This window comes from Antechinus flavipes, chromosome 4, assembly GCF_016432865.1.
Source record: "Antechinus flavipes isolate AdamAnt ecotype Samford, QLD, Australia chromosome 4, AdamAnt_v2, whole genome shotgun sequence".
Taxonomy (NCBI): Eukaryota; Metazoa; Chordata; class Mammalia; order Dasyuromorphia; family Dasyuridae; genus Antechinus; species Antechinus flavipes.
Genome location: NC_067401.1, coordinates 434,994,803 through 435,013,589, shown reverse-complemented (window position 1 = coordinate 435,013,589; position 18,787 = coordinate 434,994,803). Strand labels below are relative to the sequence as shown.

General features: G+C 38.3%; 1 protein-coding gene across 2 annotated transcripts in view; it reads left to right on the top strand.

Annotated features, from left to right (window-relative positions):
- Positions 1-18,787, top strand: part of NOS1AP (nitric oxide synthase 1 adaptor protein) — a 371,378-nt gene that overhangs the window by 93,416 nt on the left and 259,175 nt on the right. For both annotated transcript variants that reach the window (XM_051999131.1, XM_051999132.1), the window contains exon 2: positions 1,755-1,826. In XM_051999131.1, the coding sequence (XP_051855091.1) occupies positions 1,755-1,826 (72 nt within the window). The remainder of the gene's footprint in view (positions 1-1,754; positions 1,827-18,787) is intronic.

The window sequence follows — 18,787 nt, the reverse complement described above, 5'->3', positions numbered from 1 at the left end:
TACTAGAGTGGTTTTGTTTTTTTTGTTTTTTTTTAACTATTTCTTTCTGCTCATTTTACCAGTAAGAAAACTAAGACAAAAGGGGTTAAGTGACTTGGTCAGAATTACACAGTTAGTAAATGTCTAAGGTTACAATCATCAGGAAGATGTTTCTGCCTGACTCCAGACTTGGTCTATCCACTGTTCCACCTAGTTGCTCCTTTTTCATTGGCTGAATCAATTTTAATCAATTCTAGGGATTGGTATTGATTCTTGGTAGTTGTGGAAGAGAGGTAGAAGAAGACTCCTATGGAATTGGAGGTTAGTTGATTTTCAAACCTCCTCCTTTTGGCTATTCCTTCTGGTCATACTCTGACAGAGTAACCCAAGGGATTTGAAATGTCCCCTTTATTTATTGGGATAGAGAGACTATTTGGGTACTTATGACAGGGAAGGTGTCTTCTCATATCTTATTTTGGAATCAAACTTTTTATTTTGGTAGTAATTTAGTTCATTTAGTTTTATTGTTTTATGGTATTTTTTCTCGACTCTGCTTGCTTAATCCATATAATTGCATTAATTCATATAATACTGTCCCTGTTTCTCTGTATTCATCATATTCATTCTTTCTTAATAGCACAGCAATATTTTGTTATATTTGTGTAATAATTTGTTTAGCCTTTTCCTCTGTGCTGCACATTGTTTCTTGTTCTCTGCTCTCACAGAAAGTGCTCTATAAATATTTTGGTATATATAGATAGATTTTCTCAGTGACCTTCTTGGGATAAATACCTACCGGTTGGATCTCTGGGTCAAACATTTTAGCTGCTGTATTTGCAAAATTACAAATTGCTTTCCAACATATTTATACTAATTCACAGCTCCACCCATATTGTACTACTGTACCTATATTTCCTCAACTCTTCTAACATTGACTATTGCTGTCTTTTGTAGGCCAGTTTGCTGAATATGAGGGGAGGCTCCTGGGAGTTAGTCTAAACTTGCTATCTTTATGTGAACTAAGGGGTTGAATTACATGATGGAGTTATAGAACTTGATCTTCTAGCCAGAGCCATCTAGTTGGTCAGCTAGGTGGTATAATGGATAGAATATCTGATCTGGAGTCAGAAAGGCCTGAGTTCAAATCCAACTTTAGACATTTATTAGCTATGTGACCCTGAGCATGTCACTTAACCATGTTTGTCTCCGTTTCCTCATCTGTAAAATGAGCTGGAGAAGGGTGTCTTTGCCAAAAAAAAACCCAAATGGGTTCATAAAGAGTGAGACACACTAAATAATTCCAAGTCAGCTCACTCCTTCCCATTTTACAGGTGAGAAAATTGAGACCCGGAAGCATTAGGAGACTTACTTTTTCAAGGTTACATGAATTCTCAATATCAGGGTGGGGAAGACTCTTGAATTCAGGGCCATTCTTCTTTCCATTGTAACATGAATGAGGCCATCTTATCCAAACTGTATCTGGTGAGAATCCTTTCTGTGATATTCTTGACTAGCTGTCATGTAGTCTTTGCTTGGGGGCTTCTTATAAGAGGGAGTTTCATTAGAGAGCCCATTCTTCTTTGGAGCCCATCTTCTTCTTTGTTATAAGGATTTTCCTAACATGAATTTCTCTTTTCATCTTCCATCTCTCATTCTTAGTTCTGTGCTCTAGGGCTAAGTCAATCTTTCAATTTAAAATTTCTTCTCACTTTCTGTGGTAATTAACAACATTTTCTCTTAACATATATGTTCTTTTTTTTTTTTTTTTTTTTCAGTATATTGGAAGTTTGGATGTTCCAAGACCGAATAGCAGGGTGGAGATTGTGGCTGCTATGCGAAGGATACGGGTAAGTGCTGTGAAGAGCAGAGGTCATGTTGGAGATGTGGAATAGGATGTATTCTTCTATTATTGGAGATTTAAACACTTTGGCTTCCCACTTGTCAGTATGTAGATAGCATCATTATGTTCTAGGAAAGACAACTTCAGGGACAAATGAATCACTGTCTGTTAGATATATCTAAAACAGAAGTTTACTTTCTGTCATTCACATTGTCTTGATTATTTTTTGATTCAGTGATCCAAAGAAAAAGAGAAATTGCTTAAGGATTAGGCTACAATTTGTCACTTTTAATATGTCCTTTGTAATAGTGGAAGAAATCACACTAAACTTGTTCCATTTCAAGAGATGAGTTCATTCAAACAGCCCTTTTTTTTTTCAGGGAGAAACCCTTTTAGGAACCATGATGGATCATGGAATCTAGACAGGTTTATATTCAGTCTTTCAGAACATTTTGTAACTTGAATGAAAACATATGTGGCAAAAGCTATGAATTTCATTTTTGTAGATCCTACCTTTGAGCCGGCCTATTGACATGAATTAAGCTTATGCACAGATATTTAAATTGAGTGTAAAACAGGAGAATAAGGAGACATAATTCTTAATTTTCAATCCACTTATTTCATGCTGCCTGATAAAAGTCCCTAAATTCACACATACTCCACTCCTCCCTACAGTTCCAGCCAGTTGTTGGCAGCAAATATTTCACTTCTGCCGCTGCCGCTGCCACCCATGTCTGGAACAGATAAATGTGGTACACCACAAATGCACTCAAGATTTTGAGTCCCCCAAGATGTCTTGTATCTAAACAGCATGTGTGCATGTGGATAAGACTGTACAACTAAAAGTCCCCAATGATAAATGGCCTGTCTTCTCTTCATTTTGTTGGAGCTTTTCCCCTCCCCTTTCATTCTTTTGAGTGTTTCCCAATTTTCTTTCAGGACTTTTTGACAGTTTTGCTTCTTTCCATTCTACTGTTTCTACTGCTGTTTTTGAGCAGGCTCTTACTTCACCATTTTCTTGGGATCAGGCCTTTTTTCCCCCTGTACTTGTTTGTTTTCAATGTTCCAGGGAATGTGAAGGGATGTGTTCAGAGTTCCACAAAGCATAGACTTAGTGAAATTGCTTTTCCTTTCCACTTATTCAAAGAATCAACATTTGTAGTTGCCAACATGTTAGAAGGACCTTCACAATTCCAAATAGCTTATGGTGCTATTTCCTGATCTTATATTTGACATGGTGCTCTTCTTCTTTCTTCTTGCCATTTACTTCATCAGATGTCAGTGAGTTGTTCAGTGAAAACTGAATATTTCTATTTCTTGAAGAATCCTTTCCTTCTAGTAGCTTCTTAGAGCGCCTTTCAATTAGAAATCCAGGCACTTGGGAGAAAAAAGCATAATTTATCATTAATCTCAAGAGGGCAAGTATTCCTAAGAAAGTGTATGACCAAGAGATCTATGACATAATTCTCTAACTCATGTTTGCCTTGCTTTGGATACTTGGGAGCTTTGTCACCCCAAAACCTGAAAGAGAATGAAAATGGGTAGCATTAGTTTTTAAAGATAATTATAAAATTCATTTTGTAGTGGTCATTCTTACAATAATAGTGATAAATCTTTACTCTGATTAGGCCACGTATTTTAGTGTTTAGTCATTTATTTCCTGGGTTTCTTAGAAGCCCAGATAGGACCTAGAAGATAAGAAAAATAGATGGGAGGGCAGGGAAGAGAAACAAATAAGCACTTATTAATCTCCTGCTATGTACCAGGAACAGTGTTAAGCACTTCTATAAATATTCTCTCATTTGAACCTCACAAAAACCTGTGAGGTAGGTGGTGTTGTTAGTCCCATTTTATGGCTGAGGAACTTGAAGCAGATAGAAGTAAAATGACTTGAGAAGGGTCACATAGCTTGATGTCTGAGGCTAGAATTGAAATCAGGTCTTCCTGACTTCAGACCTGGAGCTCTATTTACTATGGCATCTAGATGATTTTATTTACCACTGTCCAGGTTCCTTGTGTTATTAAGATGTGCATTATATTGCCATGCCCAGATGAATTCCTTACTAGTATACTTAGAGAATTGGCAGATGTAACTGAATCATGATCAGTTTTTTTTGAAAAATGCTGGAGAACAAGAGAGATGTTAATGGACTAGGATAATACAGATATCCTCATTTTTTGAAAAGTCTAGAAAAAGGTGGATTTTGCAAGCTCTAGACGATGGTTTTGTTTCCTTAGTATGAGGATAGGAGCAGAGTGCCTGGCACTTGATAAGCACTTAAGAAAGCTTACTGATTGTTTTGATTCATAGTGAGCTAGAATTCTATTCCTGAAAAAATCCCAGAATAAATTTTTAAAAGGTATAGTTTTTGAGCTCTCAGAAAGGAAAGGGATGATCTTAGAAAGATCATCTCTCACAAATCATAGCAAATGAACCTGACTTTTGCTCTCAGAGGAAATGGGAATCAGGCGCAGGGTAATAGTATGCATAAAGTAGATATAGAAAGTATATATAGTCAGCAAGCATTTGACTCACTTCCCATGCTGTCTTTGGGAATGAGATGTAAGAATGTTGAGATTAAGTGGCTCTCTCTCCCGAAATCCAGGCCAGCTACATTGTCAGTTGGTGAATTCTTAATAAGCACCTTCTCTGTGGCAAGTACCATGCTAAGTGCTGAGGATATACATGTGAAAAAAAAAGATATTTCCTGCCCTCGAGAAGATTGCAGTCTAATGAGGGAAGCCAATATAAAAAAGGAAGCTGAAAAGGCTTTTTTTCTGGAGCATCTAGAGAAAGCACACAGATAGGGGCTTGTTGGAGAAAACCAAAGGAGTAGAGTGAGATGGGTGAGAAATAAAGAGATGTTTGACCTTTGCAGCTTCCTTACATGGTTTTGGGAGGAATGATCTGCTTTCTGTCTTTCTTTTGGAACGGTTCCAGGACAGATGGATGTAATGAGTGTAAATTCCAAAACTGATATGATCCTGTAGGATTAGGAGGGAGGGTCAATGGCATGCCAGTAAACATTTTTAGACTGGGCAGCTTAAGCTCCTGTGCTGGCCGTGGGAGCAGGGGTTTGTTCGGGAATGCTGGCTTTCCATTCTGAAATCACCTGCTTTCCAAGATGACCCCTATGCACAGTCTCCAGATGCTCTTTCCTTATGTGATCCACTCCCAGCACTTAATAAGCAACTCAAAATCAGAAATAAATTAATTGGCCAAAATGCTGTTTGGTTTGGCTGCCGTCATTGATGGTAAAGGCCCTAACTTGGGACTTTTTTCCTTTGTTGATGCCCTGAGCAGCATCACTCATTCACTAATAGGTCCAGGTGACAGCTATCTCTATTTTCTCATACCAAAGCTTTCAGAGCCTGAGTCAGCTAAAATTGGTATTGCTAAGAACTTGGAAAGTGACCCAATAGCATCAGCTTCACTCTGGGTGCTCGGGCTAAATGGATTATTTTCAGTGACTGCAGGCCCAAGGTTACTGGATAGCCTGTGAAGTCAGATAAGCTTAGCCAGAGAAGTTGAGTCTCAGGAGATAAGTTTGTGATAACAATCACACTCTTCAAAGCACTTTCATATGTCTTTAATTAATTTTTTTTCTGCAACCTTAAGACAGAGGGTAGGCATATATAATTATCCCCACTTTATAGCTAGGGAAACTGAATTTTGGAGAATTTTAAAGAGTTGTTGGAGGTTACCTAAGCAGTCAATGAAAGACTCAGAATGGATTAGTTCTTGTTACTTATGTTTTGCTTTTTGTGACTTGAACTTAGCCATTTTTGTTGTTGTATACCTAGTATTTTTATCCTTTTCTTCCATTCTACTACTCTCCTATCTTCCTACATTCTTTTCTATTGTTATCTTTTATGTAGATTATACTAAAAAACAAAACAAAACACAAAAACTCAAACCCAAACTTTAAATGATCTCATCTGGCCTGCAGAATGAAGTCTAAAATCCTTAGCCAGGTATTCAAGGCCCTGCATGAATCTACTTGTCCAGTCCCATCTGCCACAACCTTCTATGCTAACCCTAGCCAAAACTTTCCTCCTTAGCCATCCCCAACATACCTTTTCTGCTTTTCTTACCTCCGTAGCTCTGTCCATGTTGTTCACCCTACTTGGAATATACCTCTTCCTTTGTTTAAGTGCTACTCATTCTTCAAAGGAAAACTCAAATTAAGCTCCTGTGAAGCCTTTCCTTACTTCCCCATTCACAGCAATCTTTCCTTCCTCTATTGTTTTAAAAAATCTCTACTTTTTATTTTATACTTGATTATAAACACCAAGTAGATACACACACACACATTTTCACTTACATATTCATGTGTATCTTTAGAGCAAAATCATAAGCTCCTTGAAGAGAATGTGCCCCCACCTCCCTAGCATAATTTGTTCAGTAGCTTTTCAGTGATGTCTGACTCTTTATGATTTCATTTGGGATTTTCCAGCAAAGATACAGAACTGGCTCACCTTTTTCCTCTCCAGTTCATTTTACAGATGAGGTAATTAGGGCAAATAGGCTTAAATGACTTGCCCCAGAGACATGCAGCTAGTAAGTGTCTTAGACAGGATTAGAATTCAGGTCTTCCCGATTTTAACTTACTGTTCTAACTATTGTGCCATCTAGCTGCCCCTCTCAGCACAATGCTTGTATATAATAGATATGGAATAAGCATTTTGTGAATGATAGAGATCATTTGAAGAGAGCACTCTCTCATCCTAATCTTGCATCTTTTAGTTTTCCCTATCTCTTTCATTCCAATCTTAAATGAAGACATAGCCCCTTTTCCTCCCCAAAGTAAACCCTTCCTTTGCCTTTCTTTGTTTTCTTAGCACTTAGCATGATGCTTGACATAGTAAGTGATTAAGAAATGCTCATTGTTTGTTGACAGGCTGATGTTAGTAATATGTTATCCAGTTTGTTGTTGGTGGTCCACTGCTCAACTAGGAGCTTTCCATCTATAGAAGTTCACCAGATGAGGCCTATAGAATCATGGGCTTCAGAGCTGGAAGGGGAAACCTTGGACTAAATTTGAGGCTGTTGGACCTTTTCATAGATGAGGAAAATGAGACAAACAGAAGTTAAATGTTTTGCTCAAGATCACATAAGTAGTAGTAAGCAACTGAAAGGAGGGTTTATTTCTTGACTCATAATCAGGAGTTCTCTACTTGTGGTCTATGAATGTTTTTTGTTTTGTTTTAAGAAAATCAGTGTTAATAATTATATCTCAATATAATTGAGTTTCTTTGTAATGCTGTGGATTTTATTTTATGAATTTAAAAACATTGTTTTGATGCGGGATCCATAGGCTTCATCAGACTATCAAACTATTTAAATAGAAAAACTAGAGAAGCTACTTGGCTTCTCATGAGGCATCTATGGAAAATCTTTTGCCTTACTGACTTCCCTCTCTCATTTTTAGCCCTCCAATGTAATCTTTTTCCTTGGAATTTCTGATTGTTGATTTTTTCCTTTGAACATTTAGAGACTCTTTCCCCCCATGACATTTACTTCCTCAAGTGTTGGTCCTTTAAATAAAAATGATTTCTTTCTCAGGTAAGGAATCTTTGAATCAGAATGATTTAGTGAAATACATGTCTCAGGAGATCTAATAGGGCTTCCCAGCCCCCTCCCAGAATGGGTGATTTCTGGCCTTACTGACTGCTCAGTGGTACATGTCACCCGCATTGGCAGACCAAACCTTGCTTCTGGCTGATGTTCTTTTTCCATCCATGTGCAGGTTTTTCTGGAGAGGATCTCAGTTCATTTGGTGGTAAATTGTAACCATGTTTGTTGACTTTCTTGTTCATGGTTAAATTCCTTCATTATCTTCTTCTTTTCCATTTGTAAAATAAAACAGCATGTTGCCCTCCTGTGACCTACCCTACCAGGGAAACTGAGGGGGTTCCTGTCTCTCTGCCAAGCCCTCGATGGTTTCCTGTTTCAGGACTTTGGTGATGAGACCTGGCCTGGGTTCAGGAGGGGTTATACTGCTGAGAGAGACATCTGTGAATAGGGTTGTTTATGGCAGATCCGAGAGGGAGTAATAGCTTATGGTCATGGGGCTACCTCCTGAGTCAGAAGTAGAAAAGATGGGAAGATGGGAGGAGTAGAGAGCTAGATACTCCTCCTACAATTCCCTTCCTCTTGGTACTGATTCATTAGTTGAGGGAGGGTGCTCAGCATGAATTCCTTCACTCCTGTGCTTTGAAGGTAGAACCTAGAGGAGGAGAGGTCTGAGGGAACTTGCCCAAAGTAAACCCTAATAAGCTCTTCATGGGCTAGGCAAATATTATAAGAGAGGTTGGGTAGCTGGGCGGTGATGTAGACTGAGTGCTGGGTCTAGATTCAGAAAGACCTGAGTTCAAATATAGCCCCAGACACTTTTCAATTTCCTCATCTCTAAAATAGGAATAATAAATAATAGCACCAACCTCCCAAAGTTGTTGTGAGGTTCAAATGACGTAATAATTGTAAAATACTTAGCATAGTGTCTCGCACATTGTTAGCTCTTACATTGTTGTTCAGTTATTTAGTTGTGCTTGACTCCATCTAATCCCCATGAATGAGTCCATGGGATTGTCTCGGCAAAGATACTGGAATGGTTTGCCATTTCCTTCTCCAGCATGCACCCATTTTACAGATGGGCAACTGGGGCAAATAGGGGTCACTTAACCCCTTGTAAGTGTCTGAGGCTGGTTTTAAAACTCGAATTCAGTCCTCATGATTTAACCTACTTGACACTGTAAGCTGTATTTGAATGTTAACTGTTATTATCTTAGTTTCTTTCTGCATAAGTCTTATGAACTTGTCATTGCTATGGAATTGTTGGAGTGGTTACAGGTCAAAATAAGTTTGATTGGTTGATGTTCTGAGTACCTTGGAGCCTGAAATTTAGCTGTGTTGATTAGGGTAGTTCCTCTGAGAAAGGGGGTACCTACTGTAATTGGAGGGAGCATTGGGCAGAATCTCATACCCAAAAGGGTAATATCACTTCCCATCATTTTACTTGTTCAGGTTTTTCCTTTTGATTTTGAAGATATGTTTTTCCAGATCTCCTGTTAAAAAGCAAATATCCCAATTGGTTGCCACTTTAGTTAATGGTATTTCCTAGGCTCTGCCTTCTTATCTGTAAAGTGAAAGTGTGGCAAAAGAAAGAATACTGCATCATCATCTCAGTTACCCAGACTTGCAAAGTAGGTGTCATCTTTAAATCATTCTCTTATCACCCCTTTTCCTTTATAACCAATCAATTGTCAAGGCCTTTTGCTCTTGCTTTCTCAATATGGTTTGTATTTACTCCCTTCTCTCCCTTGACATCACCCATTCTGGTCTATGCTCTTACTGCTTCGTGGGCACCTAGATTATTGTAGTCCCTGGCTGATTGGAATGGGGAGAGACTTGAGGCAGAGAAACCAATCAATATTCCATTCAGCTGTCAAATTGATATTCCTTTTTTTTTTTCAAATTAATATTTTCCAACTTTGACCATATGGCCCTTCCTTTTCCCCATTCATTAAACTCCAGTGACTCCCTATGGCTTCTAGGATCATATATAAAATTCTGTTTGGCTCCTTTCCCACTTTACAAGTTCTCATATCTTAGTCCCTTCCCTTCACATATTCAGTGAATTTTCACTGGCTATCCTTGATGCCTGGAAGATTCTCCCTCTTCACTTCTGTATCTCCTGCTTCCTTGAATCTCAGCCCAAATCCCACCTTCTTCAAGAAACCTTTCCCAGCCTCCTTCAACTAGTATTTTCCCTTGAGATAACCTCAGGTCTTCTTTCCAATTGGGGTTAAGTGACTTGCTCAGAGTCACACAGCCAGGAAGTATTAAGTGTCTGAGATTCTTTCCATATCTTCTGTATGGCTTGTTTATACATGGTTTGCCTGTTGTCTTCCTCATTAGAATGTGAGTTTCTTGAGGGCAGAGTGCCTGGCACATAATAGGAGGTTAATAAGTCCTTGTAGAAGTTGGTTGAATGAGAAGAATTTTGATGGACTTTCCTCTGTAGAATAACAACTAATGTTTTGATAGCAAATAGATTTCTGGCTGTTTAAAAAGTACAGGGACAGATTCCTGTGGTAAAATTGCAAGAACCATCTGGAGGTGGAGCTCATTGACAGAACATGATGTAGCCTCCATGATGGAAGGAGGTATTTTTGAAAGCCAGATGGCACTCAGAAAGAGGTTTAAATCCTCATTTATGGTTCCTTTGGCTGGTAAAAGGTGAACCCTCTGCTACCAAGTAAACAGCTTTCGAAGCTGCTCAGCATGGGATCAGAATTTCCTATTTAAACAGTGACGTATGTCCTCAAATGTGAATGGAAAGGTAGCCTTTTGGTCACTTGAAAAAGGATGAAGTAAGCTGGACTCAGGACCTTATGAGTCTTTTCTTTCTTGACCATATTTCTTTCAGAAATTGTGAGTTTTTCTGAAAAAGTCTCTCAGAATAGTTGAATCCCTTTTCCTACTTGTGAATCTTCAGGAACCCATCCCTATTGACTAGTATGGTTGATATTGATTTTGCAGGCAGGGGTAGGTGGGTCCTGCAGAAGTTTTGCTTAAGTCCTGATAGTCAGTACCCAAAGTCTGTGCACATGGAACAGGCTCTCCAACCACAGACACAAGTTGTACTACTCTATGGAGCACCAGTCTCATATTTCTCCCCCATTTCCTGTTTCTTTCTCTGCTCCCCCCATGTACCCATCCTTGACTCTCCCCATCTGGTGCTAGTCAATCTAATAATAATAATAATACATAAATAATAATACCAAACAACCAATCACAAAACATGTATTAAGAGCCTTCTGTCTGCTAGGTCTGGGGATTCAAAGATAGAAGTGCCTTCAAAGAGCTTACATTGTATTGGTATTATATAAAGTTCACTATTATTACTCCTTAATAGATCATTTCCCTCTCCTGTTAGGGGAGATGGGAGGTATTTTTTGAGCTCCTCTTGGCATTCCACACAGCTGGGAATGTGGTGTTTTGCCTACAGATAGCACTTAGTAGGTTGAATGATGGGAGCTCTGGGACCTAATAGTAAGACCACCATTGCTTCCTATTGGAACAGAGCTGGGTTCTAATTCAGTTCCTTCATTTTACAAATAAGTAAACCAAGGCCCAGAAAAGGGAAATTTCTGTCTACAATCAGAGATAGCAAATGATGGAATGGGGATGAAAGGTTTTTATTCATTTGGATTAAAATTGTCATTCCTATCTGCCTTTTATCCTATCTGACCTGCCTTTTCACTCTGCAGTATTTATTAATGATCATTGTAATAATAGATTTCTGCTAATTTTTGTTCTCATTTTTTACTATGTTATCTTTGATTATTCTGTCTCATCCTCTCTTCAGCTCCCCCAGTTTCTCTAATATACATTTAATCAGTTACTAAGTCTTGTCAGTTCAATTACTACATGCCTCTCCTGTCCTATTCACTCCCTCAAAAAGGCAGTCATCTTCATAGTTTAGATTCTTATTACTGATTGCTTAGGGTATTATACCAGCCTCCAACTTGTCACTCTGGCTTTGGTCTTTGCTCACTCCAATAATTCTTAAACAGCTATCAAAATAATATTCTTCACTCCTTTATTCAAAAATTTCCCCATGGCTTATATCCCAAAGAAATCTTAAAGAAGGGAAAGGGATCCACATGTGCAAAAATGTGTATGGCAACCCTTATTTTATTGGCTAGAAAATGGAAATTGAGTGGATGCTCATCAATTGGAGAATGGCTGAATAAATTGTGGTATATGAATATTATGAAATATTATTGTTCTGTAAGAAATGACCAGCAGGATGATTTCAGAAAGGCCTGGAGAGACTTACATGAACTGATGCTGAGTGAAATGAGCAGAACTAGGAGATCATTATACATGGCAACAAGATTATACAATGATCAATTTTGATGGACGTGGCTCTCTTCAACAATGAGATGATCCAAACCAGTTCCGATTGTTCAGTAATGAAGAGAATCAGCTACACCCAGAGAGAGAACTATGGGAAATGAGTGTGAACCACTACAAAGCATTTCTACTATTTATGTTATTGTTTGCTTGCATTTTTGTTTTACTTCTCAGGTTTTGTTTTTTTTTTTTTACCTTCTTTCTAGATCTGATCTTTCTTAAGCATCAAGATAACTGTATAAATATGTATACATGTATTGTATTTAACATACACTTTAACATATTTAACACGTATTGGACTACCTGCTATCTAGGGGATGGGGTGGGGAGAAGGAGAGAAAAAGTTGGAACAGAAGTTTTTGCAAGGGTCATTGTTGAAAAACTACCCATGCACATGTTTTGTAAATAAAAAGCTATGATAAAAAAATTTCCCCATGGCCTCCAGAATAAGATATAACCATTTTTACCTTAGCATTTAAAGCCATGCACAGTTATAGTTCTAATATTCCTCTCTAGTCACATTCTATGTCTGACTCTTACATTTGAAGTTTTCTTGACAAAGATACTGAATGCCATTTCTTTCTTCAGTTCATTCGATAGATGAGGAAATTGAGGAAAACAGGCTTAAATGACTTGCCCTGGATCACATAGTTAATAAGTATCTAAGACAAGATTTGTCTTTCTGACTTCACGCCTGGATCTCTATCCACTGTATATAGTATGCTTTGTATATATTTGCATCATTTATTAACTCATTCATTTAATAAAATTTATAAAGTACCTATTATATGCTAGGTATCTGGCCTAATGTTAGAGATATCTGTACTTTTATCTCTTCTATTAAGTTGTAAGCTCCCATATTTTGCCTCTTTTTTGTATCCCCAGGACTTAGGAATGTGCCTGGTATGTAGTTGGTGCTTAACAAATGTTTGTTGATCAATTACTCCCCTTCACATACTCTACATTTTAGCCAGACTTCACTATCTAGCCATTCCATGTCTTCTTGGTGGTCTGCTTTTTCTTTTCTTTTTCTTTCTTCTTTTAAATTTTAATAGCTCTTTATTTACAAGTTATATGCATGGGTAATTTTACAGCATTGACAATTGCCAAACCTTTTGTTCCAATTTTTCCCCTCTTTCCCCCCATCCCCTCCCCTAGATGGCAGGGTGACCAGTAGATGTTAAATATATTAGAGGATAAATTAAATACAAAATAAGTATACATGTCCAAACCATTATTTTGCTGTACAAAAAGAATTGGACTCTGAAATATTGTACAGTTAGCCTGTGAAGGAAATCAAAAAGGCAGGTGGGCAAAAAGATAGGGATTGGGAATTCAATGTAATGGTTCTTAGTCATCTCCCAGAGTTCTTTCGCTGGGTGTAACTGATTCAGTTCATTACTGCTCCATTGGAACTGATTTGGTTCATGTCATTGCTGAAGATGGCCAGGTCCATCAGAATTGATCATCATATAGTATTGTTGTTGAAGTATATAATGATCTCCTGGCCCTGCTCATTTCACTCAGCATCAGTTCACGTAAGTCTCTCCAGGCCTTTCTGAAATCATCCTGTTGGTCGTTTCTTACCGAACAATAATATTCCATAATATTCATATACCACAATTTATTCAGCCATTCTCCAATTGATGGGCATCCACTCAGTACAAAGAGGGCTGGGTGGTCTGCTTTTTCAATGGATGTTTCCAACTTTACAATATTCTCATTCTTCCTTCAAAGCTCTGCTCAGCATTTCTCTGCCCCAACTCTGACCAAAACCATTTTCCTCATTTCCATCCATCCCTAGAGCACTTTCTTGGCCTCCCATTACTCTTTACCTAGTATTAGCCGTATCATTAGGTTGACTCCTCCCCATCTGGAGGACAGGTGGTTTCTTGTTTGAATTTAAGGTTACTTAGCACATAGTTGAATCAATCTCTCTGAGGGCAAGTTATACATTTATCTTTTAATATTCTATATGCTTTTTATGGGCAGATGTGGGAGGATCTAGAGGAAGGGGACACTATACCAATGTGAATCAGCAAAAGTTTGCAACTTTAAGATTAAGGATATTGACTGCTGGCACTTTGTGGTTCAGTGATTTGCCCAGGATTATATAACTAGTAGTCTGTAGCAGGACTAGAATCCTAATCTCAGATCATGCCCTTAACTCTTTCAACTCTGAAACTCCCATCATGGACCATTATTTCCAGTGGGTCCCTGCTATCTTCACCTTACTCTTCTCCAGTCACCATTTGGCTAGCTGAGTCATTATTTGGCCACCCCCTTACCTTAGTGAACCTCCTCCTGTTTCTTTTCAATTCTAGAATTATATTCAAATCATCCTTGCCATAGGTCCTGTAAAGGATCTGTCAATTTACTCCTTTATAGCAATTCACCATCTCTGTAATTTTCCAAACCAAGATCACTGTCTCTACCTGCTATGCCTCCTATATATATTCTATTCCTTCTTAGAGTGGAAGTTCTTTATAGGTAAATTTAGTCTTAAGTTTTTATTATAAATTCCTTTTCATTCATTTATTCATTGTACCTGATGTCAGTCAAGCAATAAGCATTTATTAAGGGCCTACTGTATGTCAGACTTTGTGCTAAGAAATACTTCTTTCCCTCCCTCCTTTCAAGGACTCTACAATTTCACTGAGAAGATGACATGTAAACAGATATTCACAAAACAATCTCTCTCTCTCTCTCTCTCTCTCTCTCTCTCTCTCTCTCTCTCTCTCTCTCTCTCTCTCTCTTCTCTCTCTCTCTCTCTCTCTCTCTCTTGTCTGTCTCTGTCTCTATTTTTTTTTCTCTTTGCTCTGTCCCTGTGTTCATCTCTCTATCAAATAATTAATAGAAAGAAGGCACTGCAATTAGGAAGGGTTGGATAAGGCTTCCAATAGAAGATGGGGACTTAAATGAAGTTGAGGGAGGGTGGAGAAGAGAGCATTGCAGACTTGGGGGAACAAAGAAAATTCCTAGAATCAAAAGATGCTATGTTTTCTTCTTGGGAGAGCCAGGAGGCCAGTGTCATTGGATCAGAGAGCATGTGCTGGGGAGTAAGCTAAGAAGCCTGGAGAGGTGAGAGGGAGCTAAGTCATGTGGTGAAGCTAGGAGCTAGAGAGGAACAGATTTCAGTTCTAAGGAAAAACTTCCAAATGATTAGCGTTATCACAAAGGAAGTGCCTTCTGGTAAGCTTCCCCTTTCCAGAAGAGATGCGATGACCCACTTATCATGGATATCTAGAGGAGATCCCTGTTCAGCTCTCTTCAGCTGTAAATGCAACAACATGATCAGAAAGTCTGCTTTCATCTCTGAGATTCTGAGCTGGTCCAAAGGACCTTGTATGGTAACTACAAAAAGAAAATTTCCTCCCCATGAGGTGCACTGGTTGTCTGGGTGGGGCAGGAGGTCTCATTGGTTCAAACTGCCTCTTTAATATGCTCTTCTGCAGTCACCTTAGTGCTTTAGATTTACTAAATGATCATCTCATGCAATTCTAGATTTGACAAATATTAGTCTTGATATCGTGCAAATAAGAAAACTGAGTCTCAGAAAAGGAAAACAATTTCTCTACTATCTTTCACTTAATAAACAAGGAAACTAGGATTCCAATCCATTTTTTGAACTCCCTAAGCCCCAGTTTTCCCCACCATGCCCCATGATTTTCCAAATGCTTTATGTACCAGATGGAAACAAAATGCTTTGCTCATTGACTGATCGTAGCCTTTATCATCTCCAACATTGCTAACATCTGGAGTCAGATTCTCCTTCAGTGGAAGCAGTTTGCTCCAAGTACAGTAAGCCTCTGGGGAAGTAGCATTCTCCTTTTCTTAACCTGCAGTGTGTGAGGGTGAAATGAGTGGGCTGAGAGATCTATTTGGAGCATGATACTAATTACTCCAAGATTGGCTGCATTCAAGTCAATTGAAAATAACATTTACTAAGCTTCAACAATGTGCAGGGCACTAGGGATTTTTTTTTTTTTTTTGAGATCTTCTACAATTGCTATTTCTCTGTGTAGAGAATTCCTTGTGTGGAAATTCCTTCCAACTGGGGAAGATGTAAAGTAACATTAATATATTATAATAATCATAATAAATATGTAATATTTATATGGTATTTACTATGTGCCCAGAATTATTCTAAAAGCTTTATAAGTATTATTTTATTTGTTCTTAATAATAATGTGAAGAGGTAAGTGGTATTAATATTTTTTAGATGAGGAAACAGGCCCACAGAGCTTTAAGTGACCCATCAGGATCACATGGCCAGCAAGTGTCTGAGACAGATTTTAGCTTTTTTGTAATTTAGGATCTCAGAGAGTTACCTAGGTACTGAGAGGATGGTCCAAGGCTAAATGTGTCCAGGTAGCACTGTTTGGGATTTTATTGTTGTTGTTTTGATCCTCAAATATGACCCTCTCTCTATTATAATAGCCGGGGCAGCAAGGTAGTTCAGTTGATAGTGTGCCAAGCTTGGAGTCAAGAAGATGTGAGTCCATAGACACTTATTAGCTATGTGATCCTGGGCAAATTACTTAACCCGATTTGCCTCAGTTTAGTCATCTGTAAAAGGAACTGGAGAAGGAAAGGACAAACCACTGCAGTAACTTTGCCAAGAAAACCTCAAATGGGGATAGGATCACAAAGGGTTGGGAATGTCTGAAACCAATTGAACTGGTTTTATGGTAGACTGCCTTTGGGTAGTGAGGTTATAACCCTAAATAATTCTGGCCCTCAGGGAGCTTACATTCTTTTGGGGCAGCAATATTCTACTTAAATAGGTCCAAGAGAAATAAATCTGAGATATTTTGAAGAAGGATAATTGGGAGTGTTAGGCTGCCCCCTGAGCTAATCCTTGAGGGAAGCTAAGATTCTGAAGCGGCAGATGGGATGCATTCCAGATATGATGGGGAGAGGGATGGAATTTATGCAAAGGCCTGGTGACTAGAAATGGAATCAAACACAAAGCTTGGAGAATAAGGAGGAGGCTAGTCTGATTGGAATCTAAAGAGTATGGAGAAGAGTAACAAGCAGTGAATCTGGAAAGGTAGTTTGGAATCAGGTTGTGAAAGGCTTTTAATGTCAAGCTGAGGAAATGGTATTTTATGCTAGAGGATAGAGAGAGATAGAGAGACAATAGATTCTTGAGTGGAGGGAGAGAGAGGAGGAAGGGGAGTGACCTGTGTTTTAGAAAGATTATTTTTGTAGCTGTGAGAATAATCAGACAGTAGAGGGGGAGAAAGGGACTGGAAGCAAAGGGACCCAGTAAATAGGAGGCTCTTGTAATAGTCCAAGTGAGAGGTAACAAGGTCCTGAATTATGTAGAAAAATGAATAGAGAGAGAGAGGAAACAGATAGATATAATATGACAGAGTAGAATTTAAAATTGTTTGGACATAAGGGATGAGAAAGAATGAAAAGCTAAGGGTGGCCATTAGGTTGCCCTTACAAATAACTAGAAGGATGAGCTTGAGTCTACAGTTTGCCAAAACCCCTAGATTTTATTTATTTATTGATATATGAACTATAGCTAAGCTGGAACATAGTGGATATAACATTAGGCTTGGAATCAGGAAGACTCATCTTTCTGAGTTCAAATCTGGCCTCAGATATTTAGTAATTGGGCAAGTTACTTAACCTCTTCCTCGTTTTCTTTATCTGTAAAATGAGCTGGAGAAGGAAATGACAAAACATTCCAGTATCTTAATGAAGAAATCCTTAATCAGACACCGACTGAAACAAAATTCCTGAATGACACACACATGCACTATCTCTGTACTTATATTTGTACTGTTAATTGTTTTGATCCAATTGTAGGATTTCATATTTATGCTTATTTATTTGTATCTTGTTATAAGGGACCTATTGTTTTAAGTTGAGATCATTTTAGATCCCATTCAGGTTTTAAATCCTGTGTGCTAATAACTGTCTCTAGTTTTTATTCATTCTCCAATTTTTAAGTACAATAATTATTTCTACCAATGAGCCATTTCTACCAAGAGCATCATTGGTAGAAATGTGGAAAAGAACAGGGTCACTAAGCAATGGAATGTGGTCAGAAGAAAGTGATCTGAGTGATAAACTTGAAACAACACTTTCTGGCCTCCCTGGCATCCTTCAGGTTTACACAATTAGGACGTGATGAGGAAATCAATAATGGACTGCAGGAAGGATGGAGAGAGGATGGAACAAAGGTATTCCATCCTCACTCCATCCTTCCTGCAAAGGAGGCAAGCTTATGAAGGAATGATGATATACTAAAATAGCAGTGTGGGGTTTGACACCATTGCTTCTTGATAAGGTGAGTTGAAAGCAAAATGGTACAATGGTTGTCAATGGAGAATGTAGGACATATGAATGACTAGGTTTCCATTGAAGCAAGAAGGTAGAAGAAATGTTGGTTGAAAAGTTTAAGGAAATAAGGGTTTTTGGGAAGTAGATCAAGCATTCCAAAGTACACCAAATGGGCTAACTTTCCAACATGACTGATGTGAATTAGATCAAGTCTAAGAATAAGGTTGATTGGAATAGGAACAGAAGATTCAAGTAGAGATCTATTCTATATTCCTGCTAAGACTTTATAACTGGACTGGGGTAGGTCAGACAGAGGTCTTGTTTTCATTTTACAGAGGATGAAATTGAACCTAGAAACCTTAAATGACTTGCTCACCTCAATTGAAGGTTTTTCCCCAGTGGGTCATGTCGTTTATTGGTCTTAACTTTCCCAAGCCCCAATTTATCATCTTCTGTGCCCTTTCATTCTGCCACTCATATCTGTGACAGTTCTTCCAGTGAATGTATATCAACTGATGTGGGCAAGATTGTTGGATTTTTAAAAAGATCTTCATCACTTATCTTTTTTGATTTCTTTTTTAAAGGCCCCAGGTCTATGACCAGAGAAAAAGTTCTCTCCTATCCACTTTCTTCTCCTAGGGATTTTATTATCTTATGACTCATTGCAAAGATATTTCTTTCAGAAATTATCTTCAGAACTCTGAGGACGGGAAGAGTTGTTTTCTTCACACTTCATTTCCATT